Source organism: Myxocyprinus asiaticus, chromosome 47, assembly GCF_019703515.2.
Source record: "Myxocyprinus asiaticus isolate MX2 ecotype Aquarium Trade chromosome 47, UBuf_Myxa_2, whole genome shotgun sequence".
NCBI lineage: Eukaryota > Metazoa > Chordata > Actinopteri > Cypriniformes > Catostomidae > Myxocyprinus > Myxocyprinus asiaticus.
The window spans coordinates 6,181,608-6,208,629 of record NC_059390.1 but is presented as its reverse complement, the minus strand read 5'-3'; the positions used below and the strand labels follow the sequence as shown (position 1 = coordinate 6,208,629).

Sequence of the window (27,022 nt, the reverse complement as noted above, 5' to 3'; positions counted from 1 at the left end):
CCATGTTGTCAAGACACTATGTAGCTTCTGTTCATGATGGTCGATTTTCTTCGATATGAATTTCTGCAAAAATCATATCAAGTTTTTTAATTCACCAGAAACAAACTGGAGCAGTAAGCATCCTGATTCCAAAAGGACGCTGACATTTATTAAATTTTTACATTACCTTAAGCACATTGGTCTCATTGACAAATGTGATTAGGGTAGAACAGCACAATCAGTATAAAAATGGCTTTTAACTTTTCACACCCAAAGCATGGACGCAATGCTTTTAAATTATGTTAATGATCAAAGTACTGAGATAGTATTTCCATAAATTTGCATGTGAGACTGGAATCATGGCTCTATTCTCCAGGGATCTCTCAAAAACCATTACAAGTAACACTGAAAAGTTTTCTGGTATAAGATTCAGGAGTAGGCACTTACCCTGTCATGGTCAAACTTGCGCAATTTATGTCTGAGAGATGCTTTTAAAGTGTCTGCATTCAACAACATCCAGTCCTAATAGTAATATAACCAAATATAATATACATATTTTTTGTTTTATTCAGCAAATGTGTGGACTTGTTTCTTAAGTTGTATCTTTCATACTGTAAGTAATTCACACTTGTTTACAGCCTGGCTACTGCACAGAACATACCTGTTACATTTCTGGATAGAATATATAACAATTTTAGCCATGAAAAGACAGATCTGCTCTTAAATAGAAAAATGACACATTTCCTCAAAAGTTCACATCATAATCACCGCAATCTTCTATTCTATGAGATTTCCTTCTTAACAAACAGTCGGTCTCCTTACTCGCCTATGGTTGTTGTACAGCACAGGCGGTATTGCTTGGACCACATGGACTGTTCCACTATTCTTTACACATTTAACAGTCAGGTACGAGAAACAACACCTTCCCATGTCTTAATAGCATCTGTTCTTAGTGAATGACCTGGAAATATCACACTGCATATTTTAGCAGCAACTCTCTCCTGCTACCTCTGGGTAGTTGCCACCATTTCATTGACACTTGCCATGTCTGACAACTCATGATGAGGGGCTATAGAGCTAGTTAAATGTGCAGACATCCTTTCCAATTTAATCTGATGTCTATGTCCAGGCAAAAAGATAAACAGCAAGTTGGAACAGTAAGTTTTCCACTCTCGCATTTGTGGTCCTCCGCATGGGCAGCTTAAAAGTCGTTTTCCAACACATTTATGACCGTGGCTTTCACCTCAACAGCATCTGGTATCCCTTTCCCAGAAATCCAGAGCCTTGTAAAGGGAGATTGCTGGCTGGTCTCAGACATCAGAGCCATTTTGGATGGGTATCTCCTCAAATCTTCATAAAAGCAGTGGTTCCTCATGAAGACATAAATTAGAAAGCAAGACACTGACATCACAATTAAAAGCACACCAAAAGCAGCAATCAACGCCACATCCCACCTTTCATAGTCTTTTATGGCTTGTTCTAATCCTTTAGTTATAACACTGACACACTTGGTGTCATGTTTATGGTGGATGCTATGAATGTCCACGCACACTTTGTACTGTGTAGCAGGGCTGAGATGTGTGAGATTATACACTGTAATGTCGGATGGCACCCTAGCAGTGAATGCCACAGTTGGATGGTTTCCACTGGGCATTGTATACCATTTAATGTTTGGTGCCAAGCTACCATGAGTGGCTTTCCAGGATATCAATACAGAGTTGGTCTGCACAGATTGGATGTTGACAGTGAGGGAGTCATTGACAGGCAGTGGGAAGTAGCCATTCACCTCAACCGAGACAGATTTAAGGTCTGCCCCAACAAGATTGTGTGCCACACATGTGTACAATCCAGCCTCATTCTCAGTGATGTCATAAATATCAAGTGTGCCTTCAGGGTGCATGTAGAATTTATCAGACACAGCATTTGGAAGGACCCTTCTCACAGATGGAGTCACCCAGTATATGTCTGGCTCGGGTTCAGCGAAGGCGCGGCAGTGCAGAGACACAGATCTGCCACTGTCAATGCTGATTTGTGTGGGGAAGCTCTCTGAAGAGATGAGAGGGAGACAGATCTCCATCATCTCTCTGAAGTGAACCTGTCGCACATGCTGACCTTCATACTCCGGGGGTTCCACACAGAACAGGGAGTCGGGCTCCATGAAGCGGATGTTTGTCTTGTTCATATTCATCCATCGCATGACGCAGTCACAGCGGATAGGGTTAGAGTGCATGCTAACCTCCCTGAGGTTTGGAAGGGACTCCACTGTGATCCTGTGCAGGGCACTTAAAGCATTACCATTCAACATTAGAGTTTCCAGCCTTGGCAGCCTATAGAAAGCATTTGGATGGATGTAGGAAAGTTTATGGTTGTTGGTGGCTTCAATTTTAGTCAGCTCTGGGAGGTTGTTTAGGGCAAAACTATCAATAGACACCAACTCAGGCATGCTGTTAATGCCCAGCTCTTTAAGATGGAGCATGTCCACAAAGTCGCCCCTTTGAATTCGCCCGATGGGATTCTTATTAAGGTCTAAAAACTTGAGGCTCTTAAGATGCCTGAGAGCACCATGGGGTACCTTGGGGAATGTATTGTCATAGAATGAGATACTCTCCAGACTGTCAAGGCCCAGAAGTGCATCGTCTGGTATATGTGACAAGTTCATCCTTGTAAGGACCAGGCTCCGCAGGTTTCTCAGAGGCTTGAAGTTCATATCCTGAAAAGAGAGGACAGGATTTTCCCCAATCATTAAGATCTCCAAATTTGGTAAGGGCTCAAACCATTCACTGCTGATACTCTGAAGCCGATTGGAGTTGAGATGCAATCTCAGCAAGCTCTGAAGACCACGGAAAGCCTCTGGAGAAATGAAGGAGATGTGATTGTGGTTCAGGTAGAGCTCCTGAAGGTTGGTCAGTTGAGAAAGACTGTTGTCTGGTAGTGCGCATATCCAGTTTTCCTCCATGTGTAGGGACAAAAGTTGGGGGAGGTATCCCAAGTTGACGTCACTTATTAAGGATATGTTGTTTTGTGAGAGATCAATCTCTGTGATGTTGGGCATGTAATCCAAAGGTTTTTCAATTTTAGCAATGTTGTTGGTCTGCAGTAAAGCGACTTGTGTATCCACTGGCAATCTCATGGGTAGGTTAAAAAGTCCCAGGTCATTACAGTCAACAGTAGGAGCCTCCATATAGACAGAGCTAGGAGAAAACCAGGGTCTAACCTCACATACACAAAGCTTAGGACAGTCGACTCTCTCTTCTGCAGCAAGAACAAAAGTAGTCACTGTAAGGCCCACTAGCAAATAATCCGCAAATGATATGTCCTTCATGTTGGCACAATTCTCACCAGTAAGTTGTTGCTTCTTAAAGATTGTGTGGCAAAAGCACTTCACTTCAAAAATAATTAACCATTTGTGGCTGTAGTGATCACTTTTGAATCCAGTAAACCTCCCCTAGGCTCTAACTGATGTGCTGTCGACGGATGCAATGTCCCATTGCCAAGTCTCCCTTTATTTAGATTGAAGGTGGTGTATGAAATTCTACAGGTTAGACAGACAAAGGTCGAAGGTCGATTAGAGATAAGCAAGGCCATTCATTTCCTGTAATACAACAGATGAGCACACTCTCTGAGCATCATAATCCACTTCGACCTGTGGAAAATAAATAGAAAGACATGAAAAATATTAGCATGTAATGACCGGGAAAATACAAGGGCATCACTAAGGCAAGACAGAGGCATGCTGATATTTACAAAAGCTACATTAAAGCACTGATGTCTGCTGACATTTTATTTTGCAGTACCCTGCACGCAAAGCCTTTGACATATGGATCTGGATGTGCTTCTCCCGAGATATTATTTTTGGGATTCTGAAGCGGTAGTTCCCTAAAATCTAGGAATTACAAGGCTTAGTGTGTTTGATTTGTGGTGGGCATTAATATTGCTGCTTACTTCTGAAAAGGGTAGATTCCCCAGGTGCAATTCACCATGATGAAATGTTTTAACTGTGTACACAGCACATTCTCACTTTATGTACTGTACAAAGCAGTTTATACTGATGAAAATACTTGGAATTGTACTATAAACATCTATCATGTCCTTGAACATTAGATATTTTAACTGCAAATTGCTTTGACTGAAGTCACGTTGGCTCAGTTTCAAAAGATTTTTTATAATTGTATGCCTGTATTTCTTTTGTCTTTGTGTTATATTGAATAATGCACGAACAATAACAATTCCGTGGGACAGCTCTCCTGATCACCAGAGGGTTCCCAGGTAAGTAGCAGTTGACAAAAAGTGAGTGACACAGAAGTAAGGAAAGTGTTTCTTCAACCCTCCTTTCAATTTCAATGCCCAGGGAAGACGATGAGGAAGTCATGATACCACAGAAAGCTTGCAGTAAGCTTTAAAGAAATAGAGAAGCTCATCACTCATTGCTCTGTTGAGGAAAGGGGGTGTTTTTTGAGTAATGGAGAGGGCAAGATGTGCGATTTTCCAAAGCAACAAGACTTCCCTTTCTCTTCTGCCATCATTACAGAGACCTTCATGGTAGCAAATATTTGAGAAAGGTGAAACTGTTTATACATGGGCTAGGCAATAAGGCTAAATACCCCAGTCTATACCAGAATTTTTCAGCCTTTTCATGATATCTGAGATAAAGAATGTCATAAAATATTGTTACATCAATTACTGATCGGCACGTTATTTTCTCGATACGTTTTCGAGGCATCGATATATTTACATTAGCAACATTAAATTTGAAGCCTAATTTTTGTGCTTTCCCATTCACTATGAGTTGGCCTTACATTTATAGTCTGGTGTAATAGCTTTGGGAGACCACATGGGGTGATATAACATTTACTGTACTTAATACTAAGTTATTGTCACCTCTGTCGCCCCTAGATTTGTGCAGCTGGTGTTTTGTATAGTGTTTCTTTGTGGATGATGTTAAGTTATGGCGGATAAACTAACTGGAAGCAAAGTTTGAAATCATTTCGGATTCTGGGTTGATGGAACTGGCCAATATCCCATATATGAACAGATATCATGGCAAATGGCAGATATGTGCAGCGAAATAGGGCTGCACGATTGTGACAAAAATCATATTTATCAATTAATGCCCTTGATATTGTAATCATGATTATTAGTGTCGATTAAAATATGAAATGACTCCTTATTAACATAACAAAACTAAACTGTTATTACATTTTTAATAAATTGTCCACAGAAATCGAGCAATGAGACAAACTCTCCCAAAACAATGAATGCTGTCACTCACTGCAGGTTTTGTACTGTTTGAGCCCTGGAGTTCAGCACGAGATCAATGACGCTCTGCACAGAATTCTGCACTCTTATGAATGCTCTCATTAAAAACAAAGCTGTCTAATCAGCATAATCAATTATTTACACTGTGTCTATGCCCTGATTAGAACGTGAGCATTTTAGTTTTGTCGCATTGCTCATTAGCAGTGTATTTAGGCTACCATCTACGTTGCGAGCGGCGCAACATGCAGTGAATCGAAAATCATTCCAAAGTGCTTTCCGCTTTTGTTCTACAGCTTCTTTTTGAGTATCAAGTGATGTTTCTTCAGTATTAATTTTCGTGTGACACCGAGAACAGAGATGAAACATAAAGTAAGCATCTGGGCATCAGACTGTTTAAAACTTGCGCAGTAGGATCAGTTGTCATTACTGATAGAACGGAGGAATAATTTAAGCATCTCTGATTAGCCATTGCCATTTTATTGCTCAACGGACATGTCTGTGGTTGGTTAGAATACTCAACAGCTGCAATGACAAGTTGTAAATAGAAACCACTGACGCAACAGGAGCAGACTTAAATTGAACACTGTATTCATCAGTTTTCACGATTACATAATTGCGGCAGCCTTAATCGTAAATCGCAGTTAGTTTTTTTATTAATTGTGCAGCCCTACAGTGAAAGGCAACAAATAGGTACAATCTACAATTGCAGAAGCTTTGAACCCTATGGAAACTTATCAATTGATTCACCACAGGCCAAGTAGCTAAGCAAATTGTGTAGCTAAGTTTATAGTCGGCGATATTCAGGCACTTAACATAGCAGATAATTCCTTTTTCCAAAACATGTTTGAGAAAATTAAACAGAGCCTGCCATTTGCACTTTACTAATGTTAGCAGATCTATTTATATCTGAAAAAATAATGTCAATATAGATCGACAGTCAATGGGAAATATTTTGGATTATCGATGCGTGACAAAGGCATCAATACAATGCCTAATTCAGATATTTATGTATTTGCTCTAAAATGGCAAGGATATTTTATCACTTAATTTGTACTCTCCAATGTAACAATATGTAGGAAGAAAATCCGCACAGACTTCTGTTGTCATTTTTTAATTATAACACAAGAGAAACGTTGAATCAGACAGTTTAAACTGATTTACGAAAATGAACTGAACGCCATTGTCTCTACTGAAATTTAAAGAGATGCTATTAGGGATTCACAGAAATTTCGGCTACTGAAAATGTTCAGCCAAAATAGTAAAAAAGGCAGAAACCGGTAACTGAAACACTCACATGGAGAAAAAGCATTGTTTATGTTACACATTAAAGTCCACATTCCCAGAAGTGAAGTGATCTCTTTGTCATTAGCCAGCTCTACATTGCTAGTAAATCACTTGCATATGCGACCAAATTTCACACTATGCAACTAAAGTATGTCTATTATTAGCCACTGGCTCTAAATGTTCAAATGTCACTTGCCAGTGATTGAGTTGTGCAGTGGTGAAGAACTTATGCACATCGATCCTTTTACTGAATAAGACACTGACGATTAAGAAGCTGGATTCAGCCTCATCTTTACTGCATGTTGTGTCTCGCAGGCACACACTCTGAAGGAAATTTACCTTATTAGGCTGCAGTGGGTCCTGAGGTGTCGTGGATCGCGGTGTCACCATCGCTTTAGTTGAGCCGTGATATGCCATAATTACATTTACATTTGCATTTAACAACATCAACTGATTTTGCTTAAACTTTTCCACAGACTGTTTTTATAACATTCTCCGTTTTACAGCATGGCTACAGACCAGGGTAACACGCCTGTTGGACGTCTGTTAGAAGTTAAAAGTGTTGTAAAACTTGAGTGCTTAGATTTGAATTTGATAACTTGTACAATAAATATTTGTACACATAGGTCAATACACATTATGCAAGTAAAAGTTTCCTTTTGGCTCATTCCGCGTATTTTGTGTCCAAAGACGAGAACCACACACGCACTTTTCATTTCATGTCTCTTTTAATATCCTTTATGTTACAGTTGTGCTCAAAAGTTTGCATACCCTTGGAGAATTGGTAATATATGTACCGTTTTTAAAGAAAACATGAGTGAGCAGGCAAAACACTTTTTTTTTATTTCTTATGGGATTCATATTCAACTGTATGTTATAACAGAATGGCACAATCATAAAACAAAACATGGCAACAAAGAACAAAATGAAATGACCCCTGTTCAAAAGTCTGCATACCCTTAGTTCTTAATACTGTGTATTGCCCCCTTTAGCATCAATGACAGCGTGTAGACTTTTGTATTAGTTGTCTATGAGGCCCCAAATTCTTGCAGGTGATATAGCTGCCCATTCATCTTGGCAAAATGCCTCCAGGTCACTCAAAGTCTTTGGTCGTCTTGCATGAACCCCATGTTTGAGATCTCCCCAGAGTGGCTTGATGATATTAAGGTCAGGAGACTGTTTTGGCCACTCCAGAACCTTCACCTTTTTCTGCTATAACCACTGGAGGGTCAACTTGGCCTTGTGCTTAGGGTCATTGTCGTGCTGGAAAGTCCAAGAGCGTCCCATGTGCAGTTTTCGTGCAGAAGAATGCAAATTGTCTGCCAGTATTTTCTGATAACAAGCTGCATTCATCTTGCCATCAGTTTTCACAAGATTCCCCGTGCCTTTAGAGCTCACACACCACCAAAAACATCAGTGAACCACCACCATGCTTCACAGTGGAGATGGTATTCTTTTCACTATAGGACTTGTTGACCCCTCTCCAAACATAGCGTTTATGGTTGTGACCATAAAGCTCTATTTTGGTCTCGTCACTCCAAATTACAGTGTGCCAGAAGCTGTGAGGCGTGTCAAGGTGTTGTCGGGCATATTGTAACCGGGCTTTTTAGTGGCATTGTCACAGTAAAGGCTTCTTTCAGGCAAATCGACCATTCAGCTCATTTTTGTTCAAGTATCGTCGTATTGTGCTCCTTGAAACAACCACATCGTCTTTTTTCCAGAGCAGCCTGTATTTCTCCTGAGGTTACCTGTGGGTTTTTGTTTGTATCCCGAACAACTTCTGGCAGTTGTGGCTGAAATCTTTCTTGGTCTACCTGACCTTGGCTTGGTATCAAGAGATCCCCAAATTTTCCACTTCTTAATAAGTGATTGAACAGTACTGACTGGCATTTTCAAGGTTTTGGATATCTTTTTATATCCTTTTCCATCTTTATAAAGTTCCATTACCTTGTTACACAGGTCTTTTGACAGTTCTTTTCTGCTCCCCATGGCTCAATATCTAGCCTGCTCAATGCATCCACGTGAGAGCTAACAAACTCATTGACTATTTATACACAGACACTAATTGCAATTTAAAAAGCCACAGGTGTGGGAAATTAACCTTTAATTGCCATTTAAACCTGTGTGTGTCACCTTGTGTGTCTGTAACAAGGCCAAACATTCAAGGGTATGTAAACTTTTGATCAGGGCCATTTGGGTGATTTCTGTTGCCATTATGATTTAAAAAGGAGCCAAACAACTATGTGATAATAAATGGCTTCATATGATTACTATCCTTAAATAAAAGACATGATCAGTCATATTTTCAAAATTAATGCCAAAATTTCATAATTTCTGTAATGTAAACTTTTGAGCACAACTGTATTTACAGTCAGATTGTGATAAAGTAAAAATAAACATAAATTCTAATACATTGCACGGATGAGGGAAAAACCACAGTGCAACTTCTCTCTCATTAATGTTGTGCGCTGCGCTCATTCAACCGTAAATATTTGTGTGTGGAACTGCCTGGTCTCTTAAAGAGACAATACCATTTTAGCGCCTGTTATACAAGTCAAGGTAAACTCAATGTAAATCGTGTTTTAAACAAACATCTAACAAAATGTAGCAAGTGTACTAAATGTGTAAATATAAATATTTAGAGGGGCAAACTGTCCAGTCAGTCTTAATTGGTACCATGATGCTGCCCATCAACTTTCTGTCAACTCAGGCTTTGATCCTGAGTTTAAGATTAGTTTATATGCTTGGGCACATGAATGAGTGACATTTGCAGCGAACAGCCAATTGCATGAAACACGGAGAGTCATCGGGATTAACTTCTTTGCTGAAGGCTGATCATTGTGAAAATATGAAGAATATAAATACATATAAACAGCACAAGAGATTGTTATAAAAATATGAAAAATGAAAACTCACTTACACTGCACAAGAGATCACCATGAAATCATGAAGAATTAAACCACATGATTTACGCACCACATGGGATCACTGTCCAATTATGATTAAATTAAAGACATTTACACAGCAAAGAAGAAACAACGCAGCTGCTGCGAGAGCTCAAGAGGACTGCTGGAAACAAATTCTGAATGTGAAAAAAATATAAAACAGCTGATATATCAATGCACATGTGAATTCATACAGGCCCACAACAACAGCAAACACACAGGCTTTAGTGATTAATTTAAAAAGTTTAAAACATTTATTTAAATGTCAAGGCTTTAATATAAATTTAAACTGAAGGGTCAATATAATTTAATACGTTTGCTATATACAAATTAATATAGTCTTTTGAATAGTTAAAAAGTGAGCACTTGGAATACTGTAAGCAATAATTAGTCTGCAATAGGCTACTAAGACATATGTGTTCTTTTTTTAAAGATGCATTTTGTTTACTACATATATTGAATTTCATAGGAAATACTGTATGTTCATATCTAGTTCATGAAACAAAGGAGTTTGGAAGGCATTCATCCCTTTTTAAAGCCATCTTGTAGAGTGATTAAGCTTTCAATACATTCAAATCGATTATTATTTGTAGGCATTACATTAATCCATCTTTCTAGCTCTTTTAAAGAAAGCCTAATATTGTATTTGTAAATTTTTTTATGATGAGTAGGTAAATGAAAAACAATTATTGTCTATTTAAATAAAAAAACGCCGTAAATCTATATTAAGACTCTCAGATGAATAATTTATGAAATAGAGTTGATGCAGTGGATTTCTATGATTTTTATATCTTACACTCTAAGACACAGGGGAGTGACTTAATTTTGTCAGAGATGTCACTTTACTCACACCTGATTGGTTCAGTATCTGTAAGCGATCTGTTACCCAGAACAAAACCTACCACGAAGCAAGTTAGCTGTGCAGTGTGAGTTATTATGGCAATGAACACCAGTAAAAGCAGACCCACCCTCATGTCACCTAAAACCCAGGGTTGATGGAAACTAGACTGAAACTTACCTGGCTAGCCACCGAAACCGGCTTCATGGTACAGGCCCAGGCTCTTGCAGCATTTATGCAGGAGTTTTTACAAAGCCTAATGTTTTTACATGGTACTTTTGATATAGTAGCACTTAAATTAGTATTTTTATAATACAACTGTAACATTATTGTTATATGTGGAATTCTGTTTTCATGATTAGGTTCCAACCTTGTGCATTGTTTGCTAAAATTGTGTATGACATTTTTAAACTGTGACAGCTTGTATCATTATCACTATAAATTAAATTTCATGACATCATATAAATTGATAGAATGTGAAATTTGTACTTTTGAAAAAAGCTAAAATGTGATTGAAATGATTCAAAATGTGATTGAAAAGCTAAATATGAAATAAAACGTACAATCTTGCATACTATATCGCGTGGAGTCATATATATGAATACTTCACACAGTAAATGTGAAGATGCCCCCTTCTTGGTTTGCTTAATATATTTTTCAGTTTTTCAGTTGCATTACACGTACATGTCGTCAAAAGTCTGCCGAGTAAAAAAAAAATGCTAGCCAATGCCGATTCTTTCTCCAACTTGTCCATAGCAGGTTCTTAGCGCATTAATGAAGAGCGTTTTCCAGTGTTCTGATAATGTGTGTTATTGTTTGTTGTCAGGCTCCAATATGACAATAAAAAAGCATAAATGCACCATTAAAGAAGTCTATATAACTCATGCATTATATTCAAAGTCTCTGGAAGCCATACAATAGTTTTGTGAATCACAAAGGATGCATTTAATAAGTAAATCTATCATCTGCACGTGCAGTTGACACACTCATAGCAACATGCACACACGGCTCATGAAGCACTACTGTTTTTAGCACTGCTCAAAGTTCTTCCTGGAATGTTCCACCAAAATATAAGCCAGAGGGTTTTAAAGTTGAGAAATTACAGCTTAAATTTTATTATTGTAAAATGTAAGTTTATTATCATTATTATTAACATTTGTATTATTCATATTAAATTACCCAGTGATGTGATATCCTATCACAAATAAAATGAACACAAAAGAGATCCACTAAAGCAGGGATGATCGCAGCCCATGTTCAATATATTTTCAGCTTTCTTTGCAGTACAGTACCATTAGTAAGCCTGTCGCAATTATTAAATAACCGCCTGATCGTGGTTATTTGATCTAACCGTGGTTATTTGAGAGAACCGTGATTATAGGGTATTCTAATTCCAATCACATTTTAATACCCAAAAAGGGGAATGTTAAGTGAATCTGTATAAATGCCATGAACAGCTGGTCAATCAGTTGAACTCCGAGTCCGAGTGTCACTGAGCCGCACCGCGGACGTCAACCAGCTCCTGTCTGGAGAACAGCGTGAATCGCTTCTCAAGTGCTCTGATGCACGTGCCAAACTCCCGCGAAAATATAAACAAGCAAGCATAAACTGTGATAGTGAATGCAAAGCACTCCGGTTTCACTTCAAAGCGCTTCCTGGTTCATACACACAGTGTTTGACACCAAGTGACAGAGGAGATGTACGCTTGCTCTATTTCTGTGAAGTGGTGAAATGATGAAACAAATTCTCAAAGGTTTTGCTTCATGACACATAAGAGCTTGTGGGTTTAATCAGAGCATTAAAATAACGTGTGAAAATTAAGAAATTAGCACAGAAATATCTTTACAATTGCATAATATAATAAAATATATTTAAAATACTGTATGACTTCAAAAAGTGTCAATGTAAAATTGATCAAAACTAAAGTTGACCAAAAAGAGAGACTTTAGAAATATTTTGATTTATTTTTCATGTCATTCATAAGTTTCTAAAGTCTTAAAAGGAAATCATATATCCCAAATGTATTACTTTATTTATTTATTTCAAGTTAAATAAAAATGACTTCTTAAGGTGTATGAAGCACACATGCAGAAAAAAAAGCACACCTTAAAAAATATGACAATTTATATGACAATTAATCATCATAGCCCTAAAACAGACAATTAATCATCATAATCGCAATTATTTGTCACAATTAACCGTCAGACAAATTTCTTAATCGTGACAGCCCTAACCATTAGTGTCATTGTGACATCTGTTGTGCAGCAATGTTTTTTTGTCATCTTGCCCTTTAAGACAAGGCTATGTTGTTTAATGCATGGCCAGAGTTGCACTGTTTAGTGATTTCACATAGTGAATAAATTGGACAATTTACCAATGCACAGTAAAGGCATAGCTCAATAGGACATGAATAATTTGGCACTGCTGTCATTGTTACATCAGGGTTCCACAGTCTACAACAATTGCTACGGTTTGTCCACATATTTCAAGGAATCTTGGCCTGCTAAAACATACTTTGAGTCAATTATTTAGATTCACATTCAACTCAAACTAAAAAAGAAAAGACTACAACTAGGACTGGGAAAAAATATTGATTTTCAGATGCATTGCAATCATCTCAATAACGATTCTTAAATCTCAAGATCGATCTTTAGCTAAATGCACAACTCTCTACAATGCAAGTAAATCACTCACCTACGAGACCAAATTTCACTCTATGCGACCAAAAATGTGTGTGATTAGCTACTGGCTGGTAAATGTTCGGATTTCACTCACCAGTAATTGAGTAGTATATTCGTAAAGAAGTTCAGCATCCTTTCACTCCGTGTTAAGAAAAGTTTAATTTGACTCATTCCGTGAAATGTAAGTCCAAAGGCGAGATCCACGTAATCAATTTGTCAATAAATGTCCATTTTAAAAGAAGTCCCAAGGAACAAACCCAGGTACCTTTGCACAATGGGTGAAACTTCACTAATGTTTTCCCCCATTTTCTGTGGCTAAAATGGGCATATACAGGTGCATCTCAATAAATTAGAATGTCATGGAAAAGTTCATTTATTTCAGTAATTCAACTCAAATTGTGAAACTCGTGTATTAAATAAATTCAATGCACACAGACTGAAGTAGTTTAAGTCTTTGGTTCTTTTAATTGTGATGATTTTGGCTCACATTTAACAAAAACCCACCAATTCACTATCTCAAAAAATTATAATACATCATAAAACCAATAAAAAAAAAACATTTTTAGTGAATTGTTGGCCTTCTGGAAAGTATGTTCATTTACTGTATATGTACTCAATACTTGGTAGGGGCTCCTTTTGCTTTAATTACTGCCTCAATTCGGTGTGGCATGGAGGTGATCAGTTTGTGGCACTGCTGAGGTGGTATGGAAGCCCAGGTTTCTTTGACAGTGGCCTTCAGCTCATCTGCATTTTTTGGTCTCTTGTTTCTCATTTTCCTCTTGACAATACCCCATAGATTCTCTATGGGGTTCAGGTCTGGTGAGTTTGCTGGCCAGTCAAGCACACCAACACCATGGTCATTTAACCAACTTTTGGTGCTTTTGGCAGTGTGGGCAGGTGCCAAATCCTGCTGGAAAATGAAATCAGCATCTTTAAAAAGCTGGTCAGCAGAAGGAAGCATGAAGTGCTCCAAAATTTCTTGGTAAACGGGTGCAGTGACTTTGGTTTTCAAAAAACACAATGGACCAACACCAGCAGATGACACTGCACCCCAAATCATCACAGACTGTGGAAACTTAACACTGGACTTAAAGCAACTTGGGCTATGAGCTTCTCCACCCTTCCTCCAGACTCTAGGACCTTGGTTTCCAAATGAAATACAAAACTTGCTCTCATCTGAAAAGAGGACTTTGGAACACTGGGCAACAGTCCAGTTCTTCTTCTCCTTAGCCCAGGTAAGATGCCTCTGACGTTGTCTGTGGTTCAGGAGTGGCTTAACAAGAGGAATACGACAACTGTAGCCAAATTCCTTGACACGTCTGTGTGTGGTGGCTCTTAATGCCTTGACCCCAGCCTCAGTCCATTCCTTGTGAAGTTCACCCAAATTCTTGAATCGATTTTGCTTGACAATCGTAAGGCTGCGGTTCTCTCGGTTGGTTGTGCATCTTTTTCTTCCACACTTTTTCCTTCCACTCAACTTTCTGTTAACATGCTTGGATACAGCACTCTGTGAACAGCCAGCTTCTTTGGCAATGAATGTTTGTGGCTTACCCTCCTTGTGAAGGGTGTCAATGATTGTCTTCTGGACAACTGTCAGATCAGCAGTCTTCCCAATGATTGTGTACCCTAGTGAACCAAACTGAGAGACCATTTTGAAGGCTCAGGAAACCTTTGCAGGTGTTTTGAGTTGATTAGCTGATTGGCATGTCACCATATTCTAATTTTTTGAGATAGTGAATTGGTGGGTTTTTGTTAAATGTGAGCCAAAATCATCACAATTAAAAGAACCAAAGACTTAAACTACTTCAGTCTGTGTGCATTGAATTTATTTAATACACGAGTTTCACAATTTGAGTTGAATTACTGAAATAAATTAACTTTTCCACGACATTCTAATTTATTGAGATGCACCTGTATACATACCCAGGAGGTACACGCTCGACTCAACTGCACATCCTCGCACAGAAACTGATTGTGTGGAGCAGTGCACGCTTATTCATTACGTGCAACACATGTCCAGGCATAATTAATATGGGAGCGTATATACTGTACGGAGAATGGAGACTTCACCCGCAATCGGTGAACCAAGCGTGCGAGAGATTTGGCAAGCTGCAATATCTCTTGCATCACCCGAAAACGCTACCTCACTTTCATCTGAACCAGTGTCAAAAGCGAAACCACCCGAGTGAGACCCAGCATTTGTGCAACTGAGACTGAGAAGGACCTGACCGTTCAGCAAGCTGCAGTCAGGAATACTTGTAGTGACTGAACGGCAGCCAGAGAATATAATAGTTTTGAGATTTTAGACTTCATCAAACTAAACTTCAGCATTCACCATGTTTTATATCTGTATTTATAGTGTTTAATAATGCATTGGCAATATACACGTAAGTTTCTCATGCCAATAAAGTTTGATATGAATTTAATCTGCCTATTTCAGAATCAGAATTAGATTTATTGCCAAGTATGCTTTTACATACAAGGAATTTGTTTTGGTGACAGAGGCTTCCAGTGCACAAACAATACAGCAACAAGACAGAGATAATAATAAAATATTTATCAATAGAATACAAATAAAAAGTGAATAGAAACTATAAGTATATAGAGAAATACACAATAAGACTATATATATATATATATATATATATATATATATATATATATATATATATATATATACACACAAATACAATCTGTTATATACAGATGCAAGTGAATGTATGGCAGAAGAGGTTTGGTATGTTGGATAAATATAAATTGACTAAGCTGTGCATTGCACATAATTACTGCTCAATGGGGCAGTTTTAACTGTTCAAGAGATGGACAGCCTGAGGGAAAAAACTGTTCCTATACCTGACGGTTCCCATGTTGACTGCATCATCCACATACCTGATTGCTCGATAAGCAAATTGAAGGGAATCTAGAAAGGGTCCAGTGATTTGATCCTATAATTAAAAACAGTCCAATGGAAAATGGCAAAAGATTTTGCCCAACTTTTTAATTTTAATTACAGCATGTTCAGTGATTTTATGGCATATAAACATTTACTTGTATCAAAGATTTAAACCTTTAAAAATGTGTCTAATTAACTCTATCCAGAAAAAAAAAATAAATAAAAAAAAAATATATATATATATATATATATATATATATAAATATATATTATACATATTTTTAAATAAAATAAATGATGACTAACCCAATTTCTTGCAAGTTACTTGAGACAAAGTATAAAGTAAATATATTTTATGATGATTTGTTGTAATGTGTCATCATTTAATCGCGATTATTCACAGAAAACTCTGCGATTAATTAGTAACATTTTTTTTTTATTATTCACAGCCCTAGTAAAAAGATACACATAACAACTTAACCCAGATGCAGAACTTATTTTCTTATTTTGTGAAGTGAGAAGAAATCTGAGAACTTTCTAGTCATTGTAAGATTACAATCGACATACAGTGTCCCTGGAAAATAATCCTGTTAGATCCATTGATTCTATAATGGTAACTAATGCCTTTTTGCATGTAATGGCTGGCTTATGTGTTCTTGCTCTGGAGACTGTTTCTATTAGAGAATCCATACAAAAGAAAAAAAAAAAAAAAACACTCCCAGGAGAGCAGACACACTAATACAACTAATCCTGTACCTCCACTGACTCAATAAAGGTATGGTGCACCCATTAAAAACTCCAGTCAAAGACAAATGAAGGAAATTAGGCTTAACCCACTTAAGTGTAGGTGAGAACGTACAAACATAAGGCCTTGGAACAACACTGCAGCTCATCGAGCTTAAGTGGCAATAACTTGCATAGTGCAGCGTGCTTTCAGAGACAGAGAAAAATGCAACTAATACTAGAGAAAATGGAATTTCAAGATGGATTCCTCTAATCACCGTTCTGATGTACTGCAGAGTCATTCAATGAAATTGGAGGAAAGGGGAGTCGGAGAATCAGCCCCCTTCGTTATTTGCCAGACCTGATATCACAGAGCTAGCGTTGTCTTGATTGGGCCTGTAAAATATGGGGGCATGTTTGAATAAATGTGTTCTGAGGGTAGAAGGCCTGCCGACCCTGGGAAGTAACTCAGGCTGAACGGTGGCAGCCCGGCTCCTGTGTTTGCTTTGGGTCAAGCCACTTGAGATGGGCTGTAAATCCCAGGCCGGGACTGATTACTTCAGTTTCTCCTAAAGCCAAAGCGGGAGCCTCTGGGGAATTAAAGCAAAGCTGTAGCAACTCGGTGCAAACTGTTCATTGGGCCAAATAACATTTTTGTTTGCTTGTTTTTTTACTTGCAGTAATCATGTTAAATGCATTTAACAAGACATAAGCCGGTCTCATACCAGACGATAAGCATCAATTAAATAGATTAAATGAAATCACACCATATCACGTCACAGATTATTTGAGTTTGATGAGATAAAAAAATTGTATGTGCTGCAAAATAATGTAAAATCCACGTCTTTCTATTACAATACAGTATGTGTGGCTTACAGTCGATTGCAGGAAATTGTAGGAAACACTGGCGTACATTCAGAGAAAACAATGGTTTCAAATTTTAGGACACTCCATGTCGTCCGCCTGGCACGTCTGGTGTGTGATCCACTTCATTCTATCAAGAATGATATTGGTGCACCAATAGTCTTTGGACTTCAGGTGTATCCTTTGCGATCTGCTCAGTAAGCAAGTAGCTATTTAGCAGAAGTTTTATTAGAGATGGTAATTTAGCCATTTTGTCTACTCGAGTACTCGTCGAATACTTGGGGGTGGCTCTATATTACTGGTCTATGTACATACATGTCAGACTGAAGTCTTTGGCCGCTGCATTGCATCTCGTTGTTGTTCCAGTGTCTCGCATATTCATTATTAAGGCTGTTATAACGTAGTCTGTTACAAAAAGTACAAATAACGGCATAATCCTAATATAATGCATCATATATTGTCATTATGTGAAGACTCCCTGGCCAAATCAATTAATTAATCAAAGCGCATCTCTCTGCACTTCTGCAGGTTTCTGCAATTGTCTCAATACGCATGCACCACTGTTTTCGTCGCCACTGAATGAAATGTGTATTTTCAAACTGTGTTTGGCTTCAAAGGAGTCACCATAACCATCACATTTTTAATACAGCGTGTCAAGTTGAAAATAGTTTGAAAGACCCTGCGTTCTGTTCCCTTCTTTTGCACTTTGTCTACCTGTTTATAAGGAAGAACTTGACTGGTGTGAGTGCGCCTCTCCAGAGTGTTGAGCATTGTCCCTGCCTGGACAGAAAGTCACGCTGCACTGTGTTGGAACTAGTTGCTGTGATGCTTCAGACCACAAGGTACTGCAGAAATTCATGACATAACCAATCTCAAATTAAAAATAAGGCCCGTCTTTGACACTTTTGTGTGTTTGTTACTGGACGTTGAATAGGGTTGCCATCTTTTACAATGCAAATACGGGACGCTTGAGCATTTTGAGCGCTTCAATATGGAACAGGGTCCCCCTCGACATCTCACTGCTAAAATACATGATGTCTTCATTTTAGCCAAAATCTGGGATGCCACAGCTAATATAGGACAGTTGGCAACCAAAATTTTGCATTTTGTTAAGTCATGTCACGCATGCTCATAATCATCGTTTTCATGATTGATAATTGATGTCACTCCTAGTACTCTTGCGCATCCCTAATTTTAATCCAGAGCAATTTACAGCCCACTTATTACAAGGACAACCATCCTCCAGTGACCTGTGGTTAGTTGACTTGGGCACAATGATTGGCATAATTGATGACTGGGCATGGCATGTTCCTTACAGGGCTCGAAACAACAACCTTCAATTTTCTAGCCCTGTTTTGGCCACTACACTACACCACTTCCAGGTATTTACTGGCTAAATATCACAAGCAGAAAATACTTCCTTTCTGGTAAAAAAGAATCTGCCAAGAACCTTAAAGTCCAATATAAATTATAAGCTTATATGGATGACTGAAAAAATATATATTGTATATAGATATTTCCAGTTGTAGCTGTAGGCTTTCATCTCTAGTTAAACTTTTTCCATACAGATCACATGTAACTAGAAAGCAAGGCAGAGGTGGAATTGCTTCCTGTACCTCAAGTCCTTTGTGTATAGTGATGGTTCAGAGGAAATTATGTTCAAACGGTTGTGAAGACTCGAGAATCTTTCTCGCTCTCATTCACCCACAACTTTTACAGAGAAACACCCCTGTTCATACACCCATGCTCTTTCTCCCTCTCTTTGTATTTCACTGCAGCTCTCTTTCGTTTTCATTCTCTCTCATGTGCTCAGTATAAGCTGTTCTATCAGGCCTGGAAAAGACGCTCAGGGTCTAGCTGTAAGTCCGTTTGCATTAGCCTCTCTGTGGGTGGCGTAGTCCAATTCTACACTTCTCCTCCCCCTGCCCTTTACTTTATTGATTTGCCATTACACTATTTCCAAGGTAAGGGAAGAGTCCATTAAACAGGCTTTGCTATGCAATGTGTGTGCATAATGAAGCTTCCTGTGCAGCATTCGAGGAACGTTTCCCATTGCACCTGCTCCTGTATGCTTGCAAATCAGTAGTGAGTCAATGGTTAATGCAGAATCAATGTTCCAAATTAACCAACGGACCCTACAAGTTGAAACTTTCCGGCCATCGTCCTGTGCTTCCATCAAATCATGCAACTGTACACACAGTTTTTTAAAATGCAGTAACTCACTGGTTAATAATAGGGGTGGGTGGTATATTACAAAACTCAATTATTACAGTATTTGTAGTTCTATTTAATGTAGATTATATATATTATGATAGTTAATTTTGCTCAAAATTCAATGAATCTGTGCAAAAGCAGTTTACTTTATGTATTTAACAATTATGCATGCAACACCAAAATTAAAGACTCAAAACAGTAAAACTAATATTATGAAACGGATAGGTATTCACCATTGTAAAATAGTCAATTTATGAACACGTGTGACTGCACATCAGTAGAATTTTTTAGATTAATACAAGTCGTATTGCCAACTTTTTACCACGTAAATACAGGACGCTTGAACATTTTATCACTTCAATACGGGATGTTTTGCCATCTAACTGAGGTGGGGTTGGAAAAATAGGCTTCTCATACGACACTTAAATACGAGACAATAGGCAACTTGTGTGGGACATTTCAGTCAAAATATGCAACCCTCAAGACAAGTTGCAACCCTGCTTCGCAACTTCATACAAGACAATGTGAAGTGGAGCTTAGCATCTTCCATTAATAACACATTCTTCTTTGTAACTTGTTTGAGACACGTCCCGCTCTGTATTTTTGCATTACTCCACGTTTCTTCAACATTAAAGCAGTCATGTGCACTGATAGCATAAATAGGCTAAATCGACCACAGTGTAAACCTCCCTACAGTTCGACACATTTCTAACGTCACATACAACGTACTACCGCTCAGCCCTAGTTGATGCTGATTTGCTCCTTAAAAGAATAGTATAAAAATATCTAACTTTTTTTTTCCTCGTTATTGCTAAATTCGGACAACTCATTGTGAACCCAACTATTTAGCTACTAAAATTTTCCTCCAAGGATCAATAAAGTATTTCTTATCTCTCTCTCTTATTTCTATTATTGAGCCCTCCTTAAGGAAGAAAAAAAAAAAGTAAAAAGCACAGCTGCTTAGAGTCTGGACTAAATTGAATCTCCAGGTGCAAATGTGGAATGGAGCTGTGTCCTTCACACACCGCTATCAACATGAATTTAAAGTGCCAGTGGTGAACAGGCCAGTAGCCAGCAAGGAATTCACTTGCTTTGCAGACAGAATTTTTAGAGGCCAAATAAATAAGAATACAGTTTCTTTGAGACAGAATATTTTGATGTCACTATAATGCTTTCAACACCAGCTAGACATTTTTATAATTGTTTTATAAATCTAATTGTACTTTTAGTAATCAGAATTTAGTTTTCAAGCATTTTCCACCACATATGCAAGCGTGAATACTACAAGAACATTGTGACTCATAAAACTGATCCACACAGTTACTGTACATCGATACAACAACATAAATTGCTCATCCAAAGGCATGCATGCAGAGTTGCTGTTTGCTCCAACATGCATAACTTGGCCTGAGGGAAGAATACTATGTACTATGGGCAAGATGATTAAAGTGCATCACTAACAAATAGTGGTCGACCGATATATCACAGAGGCCGTTAAATAGGCCTATATTCTCACTTTTTTAATTATCGCATTGGCCGATACATTTTCCCGTATGGCTCAGTATCAAAAGTTCCTCTGATTCACAGATCATGACGGTCAGTCCATGTCAATCCAAGTTGGCGATCCAGACTGTTTAAACTGTCAGAGGATTGTTGCTCGAGCTGGATGCGCACAAGCACATGAGTGCAACTTCAAAGCTGTGTCCGAAACCAGGAAAATGCTGCCTCTGGAGGCTGTATACTGAGGTACGATGAAAATAAGTTGCTTTTCAAACTGTTCGGAGACCAGTTTCCTTAAGAGTTCCATTCATTAAAAACAGCTGTCAGTTAAGCCATTAACTGATTAGGCAGCAAGGTAGCAAGTCAGCTGCCTACGTTTTCGGATGCAGCCAAAGGTAAAAGTGCTTCACATGTGCCATAAGTAAATGTCTTATTCACTATGCACTGTATGTACAATTGGTTTGATTCTGTTTTTTGTTTTTTTTTGAGTAGCGATTGCTAAAGTGGACATGCCATCCATAGTTGCTGGACTACTGTGTGTACTGTTATTTCCTAATTCCAATATATTAACAATTTCTTCATGTGCAAATAAATTACTACAATTTGATGACTAAACTGAAATATGAAGAAACCACTATCTACCATTTAAATTACAATATTATTTTTTTGTTTTGTGAGTAAATATAGTGTTAAATAAGAATTTTTATATATATATATATATATGTATATATATATATATATATATATATATATATATATATATATATATATATATATATATTAGCAATTTTATGTTTGTTATTTACTATATTAAATTGTGTGATATATCTGCATTGTATCGGCCTATCGGCCACCCTGCTCTCTGGATATCGGCATCAGCCATTAAAAAACCCATATCGGTCGACCACTCCTAACAAGCCAAAGTTACTACTACACTTTATATGAAGAACCTAATTATGAAAACCAATAACATCCCCCCAGGGGATGCGTACAGCATTTCGCGGTAATTGGGACTGATTGATTGAAGTCTTGTTCCCTGGGGTAAATGTCAGTCAATCTATCGGTCTAACAGTACATGATTTATTGCATTCTAAACATCTCTACCTTGACTGTTTTTACATAATGTGTTCCCAGTTCTTCCAGTAGCTATACACAGGACTGGATGCCTCTACTAGGTATCAGTCTAATCGAAGAACAGATAGGCTGCACAGCAGTGCTCCTCAGATGGTTCTGCTCTGTTTACTCCTGAAAGCACAGATAGCATATGCTGCTATCCTATTCTCTTATTAAGTCTATATTTTGAAACAGAACAATTCAAGGCTTTTCATTAGACTGCGAATAGGGAGAAGTCATTGAAGCTGGTTTAGCCTACCTTACCTCTTTTTCTTGTAGGTATTTGAATATTAGACACAGTCAGTGTTGGGTGTAATCTCATTACAATGTAATGTAGTGAAATGTAGATGTAAAATGTAGTGTAGTGCCTTACATTGCACTACATGCAAATACTTGTAATTGGATTATAGGTACTGACTTTCAGTTAAGTTCATTATTTTTAAATATTTACATGGGTTACACATATTTCTACAGTAAGTAATGTAGATACATTTAAAACATGAATTATTCTAATATTAGTGTTGCCACGATACCAAAATTTCAGTAATCATAATGATACCAGTGAAATTTCACGGTTCTCATTACCAATTTCGATACCACCACAACAATATGCTAATAAGGTAATGTGGTATTGAACACACTCATTTAGCCTATTCAAAGTTAAATTTTAAAGTAAATATTAAATTAAAAGAAATGCATGTTTCATGAGAATTTGAAAGCAGTCGTGTGTCAGTCAGACAGCGAGCGGGTTTCGAATTGAATCAAATCGGGTCTTGGTACTACTGGTACTGCAGAAACACTGGTATTGTGACATCTTTTTTTATTTTAGTATTGACTTGGTACCGAAGTGCTGGTACTTTTGACAACACTTTTTTACCATTTTAGACAGCTAAAGTGTGTGCTCCCCCTTATGAGAGGAAATAGACATTATTTTGAATTTGTTGAGCGGAAAAACAAAAGCTTTTCTTTGAAAAGAGTTTTAGGAATTAACTTAAAAGTATTAGTAATGTAATTATTTTTCCTATGAAGTACTGAGTAAAGTCAGTAATCTGGTTACAATTTTAGAGTGGTAATTAGCAATTTATTGCGTATTACTTACATAGTAAGCGCAACTATGCAAAAAAGAACTTTAAAAGTGCATCCATACACCTCTTTTTTATAAATATTTGTGCATGTCTTTAAGATATCATGATGAAACCATATTATGATCTTGCATATATTTAAGTGTTAAAGGGATAGTTCCAAACCCGCATGACCTTCTTTCGTCTCTGTATTAAGGCAGTCACACTAGGCTTTGAGAACATGAATTTTTTTTTCAGACAACGCTACAAACCAGGATGTCACGCGGGAGGGCCTCTGGTGTAGTAAGTAAACAATGAATCACAAATAACAAATAATATTTTATTAAAAATGTTAAAATGTTCATTAATATTGTCTACTCACTTTCCTGCAACAATAAATCTCGTAGCTTTGAAATAAGTATCCTTTGAATTGAGTCAAGAGGTCAGCGTGTGATGTTTCGGTCTCCTATTGGTCGCGCGTCCTCTTGTCATACGAATTCACAGTTCAGAGTTCACCAAGCTTGAACTTTGGTACGCAGCATAGTACGAATTTTTTCATATGAGCTTGCGTTTCTGCTGTGCTGCATTCGGATGTGTTTGAATGGGAGTGAATGGCGCGTGAAGTATAGTGTGACCGCCTTTAAGACAATATGAGATATAAGGCAGAATGTTAGGGACTGACAGCCTCGGTTGCCATGCACTTTCATTGTATGGAAGAAAAGATGTAATGAAAGTGAATGGTAACTCAGGCTAGCATTCTGCCAAAAAATAAAAAAATCTCCTTTTGTGTTCCATGGAAGAAAGAAAGTCATATGGGTTTGGAACAACATAATGGTTGGTAAATAATGACAACACATTCATTTAATCAAGTTCATGAAATGCTGACCTTCCTATGACACCCACGTCCTGATATTTTGTTGTGAAGCCCACGCAGTTTTGCACTGGCAGTACAGGCCTCCATAAATCTGCCTTTTAAGCCACACATCCACCATTGATTTGTGCTACAAGCTGTTTGGTATGAGGAAACAATGTGAGAAAGTGATTTCCTGGCACCTCGTCATACAAAGACGAATTGAAATCAGTTAAACACTCCAGTGTGCTCACAGAAGTGGCGTCTGAGAGCTCCTTAATATGGAGGGTTTTACTTATTGTCTGTTAATTAGCAGAGCTGTCAAATGGCCCATGTGATTACATCTGTGATTAAGAATTGCCCACTCAGGTCTGAATTTGGAGAGTTTGTCATGAAAGGGACTCCGAGGACACCAATTGACAGGAGCGGTCCTCAACATTTTTGCTTTGTAATGAGTCAGTGCTATCTTCTTACTGATCCATATGGAATGAAAAGTGAATACACATTGATATCCAGGAATAAAATATATCTTGATTTAATGCATAACATTACAAATGCTACAGCAATGATGCATGCAAATTCGAACACTTGTGTTGCTGAAAGTAAGATGCAGTCTGCCGTGGATTCTCTTGTCTAAAAAGAGATGTGGGAGGACAAACTCACTGGTTGTGTGATTAACAACTGGGGTAAAAATGTCACCCTCTGCATAGGAGATGTTGTGCTGTGGATGGTATTAATTAGGCTGCAGCAATGGAAGCAGATCAGACGACTAGATCAGAATCACAATGCCTCTATTCAAGGCTATATTCATTTAACAATACTTACAGTTGAAGCTCAAGGCGACTGCATTTGTAATGCATGTGCTATAGGGGTGCTGTAGGACATCTTGGACGGCAACAGGGTGATTTAAGGGTGATTGAGAACAGCCCGTTGCAAGACTGCCTGTGGCTATCCGTCCAGGACGTGCCTTGTGTCCAAATTTTTTATTTATTTTTTTTACTTATGCCAAGCTGGAGCACAGATTTCCTGTTGCCGTTGTTAACATGTGTACATCCTCCGACCGCAGCATCAGTAACAGGACATTTCTGTTCTAGCTTTGAATGCTTATTTTAACTAGCTAAATTCAATAATACATTATTACCTCAACGTTCAGTTAACCGTCTGAAATAAACATTCATGACTAAACTATGTAAGTAAGATTTAAAGAAAGCTTCAACTTACCGTTTTAACGCAAGTCATTCCGATGTACAACGCGACATGTATTCCATTCATCTATAGCGCAGTGCTCCAGAGAGCGGGAAGCGCGCGACGCGCAAGTGAAAATAACCCGCGCGTGTTCCTCTTATCGCGCAGATGAAGAAATAACACCGGACCCCGCGCGTTACGTCAAGAGTTTGCCATTTGAATGAGGCAACATTCACAAGGTGAGAGCATTAGGAAAGCTTTCTAAGAGTCCCCCGCGCTGACTACCTCCTCTTTCCTCCGCGTTCAGAGGCGCATATGCAACTGCTCGCTCGGTCGGCTGTCACATTGACATGCTGCTGTCTGCCCAGCGCTTATTAATATAGGAACAACCCCCGAGTCTCCAGAGAACAGCCAATGGCGGCGGAGCGGGAAGACACTCTTGCACCTTATTGGCTAAACAACAGCGTCTGTCATAAAAGAACCGTTAGAAAAATAGCTAGGGGAGGCAAAATGTGAATGTCTTGTTTATATTAATTATAAAATATAATATATATACACATGTAATATAAAATAATATAATGTTAAATGAATATATACTGGTGGCCAAAAGTTTGGAATAATGTACAGATTTTGCTCTTATGGAAAGAAATTGGTACTTTTATTCCCCAAAGTGGCATTCAACTGATCACAATGTATAGTCAGGACATTAATACCGTGGAAAATTACTATTACAATTTGAAAAAAATAAATAAAATAAAATAAAATTCGGAACTTCTTAAACCACTTCAAAGAGTTCTCATCAAAAAATCCTCCATGTGCAGCAATGACAGCTTTGCAGATCCTTGGCATTCTAGCTGTCAGTTTGTCCAGATACTCAGATGACATTTCACCCCACACTTCCTGAAGCACTTGCCATAGAAGTGACTGTCTTGTCGGGCACTTCACATGCACCTTACAGTCTAGCTGATCCCACAAAAGCTCAATGGGGTTAAGATCCATAACACTCTTTTCCAATGATCTATTGTCCAATGTCTGTGTTTCTTTGCCCACTCTAACCTTTTTTTTTTTTGTTTCTGTGTCAAAAGTGACTTTTTCTTTGCAATTCTTCCCATAAGGCCTGCACCCCTGAGTCTTCTCTTTACTGTTGTACATGAAACTGGTGTTGAGCAGGTAGAATTCAATGAAGCTGTCAGCTGAGGACATGTGAGGCGTCTATTTCTCAAACTAGAGACTCTGATGTACTTACCCTCTTGTTTAGTTGTACATCTGGCCTTCCACATCTCTTTCTGTCCTTGTTAGAGCCAGTTGTCCTTTGTGTTTGAAGACTGTAGTGTACACATTTGTATGAAATCTTCAGTTTTTTGGCAATTTCAAGCATTGCATAGCCTTCATTCCTCAAAACAATGATTGACTGACAAGTTTCTAGAGAAAGCTGTTTGTTTTTTGCCATTTTTGACCTAATATTGACCTTAAGACATGCCAGTCTATTGCATACTGTGGCAACTCAAAAACAAACACAAAGACAATGTTAAGCTTCACTTAATGAACCAAATAGCTTTCAACTGTGTTTTATATAATGGCAAGTGATTTGCTAGTACCAAATTATCAATTTAGCATGATTACTCAACGAAAGGTG

At 38.0% G+C, this 27,022-nt stretch overlaps 1 protein-coding gene across 2 annotated transcripts; it reads right to left on the bottom strand.

Moving 5' to 3' along the window:
• Nucleotides 1–523: 523 nt before the first annotated feature.
• LOC127436484 (leucine-rich repeat neuronal protein 3-like) lies at nt 524–25,719 on the bottom strand. 2 transcript variants are annotated; one of them, XM_051690676.1, is made up of 3 exons: nt 25,423–25,719; nt 24,238–24,359; nt 524–3,622 (listed from the first exon to the last, which is right to left on the bottom strand). In XM_051690676.1, the coding sequence occupies exon 3, from the start codon at nt 3,299–3,301 to the stop codon at nt 1,181–1,183; it is 2,121 nt and encodes a 706-aa protein (XP_051546636.1). In that variant the 5' UTR covers nt 3,302–3,622; nt 24,238–24,359; nt 25,423–25,719; the 3' UTR covers nt 524–1,180. The 2 variants fall into 2 exon arrangements, with proteins under 2 accessions (XP_051546636.1, XP_051546635.1); XM_051690675.1 differs by lacking the exon at nt 24,238–24,359.
• Nucleotides 25,720–27,022: the final 1,303 nt, after the last annotated feature.

Bases quoted from the DNA above. Each gene is read 5' to 3' on its own strand.
- LOC127436484 (XM_051690676.1), bottom strand. From the start codon at position 3,301: ATGAAGGACATATCATTTGCGGATTATTTGCTAGTGGGCCTTACAGTG.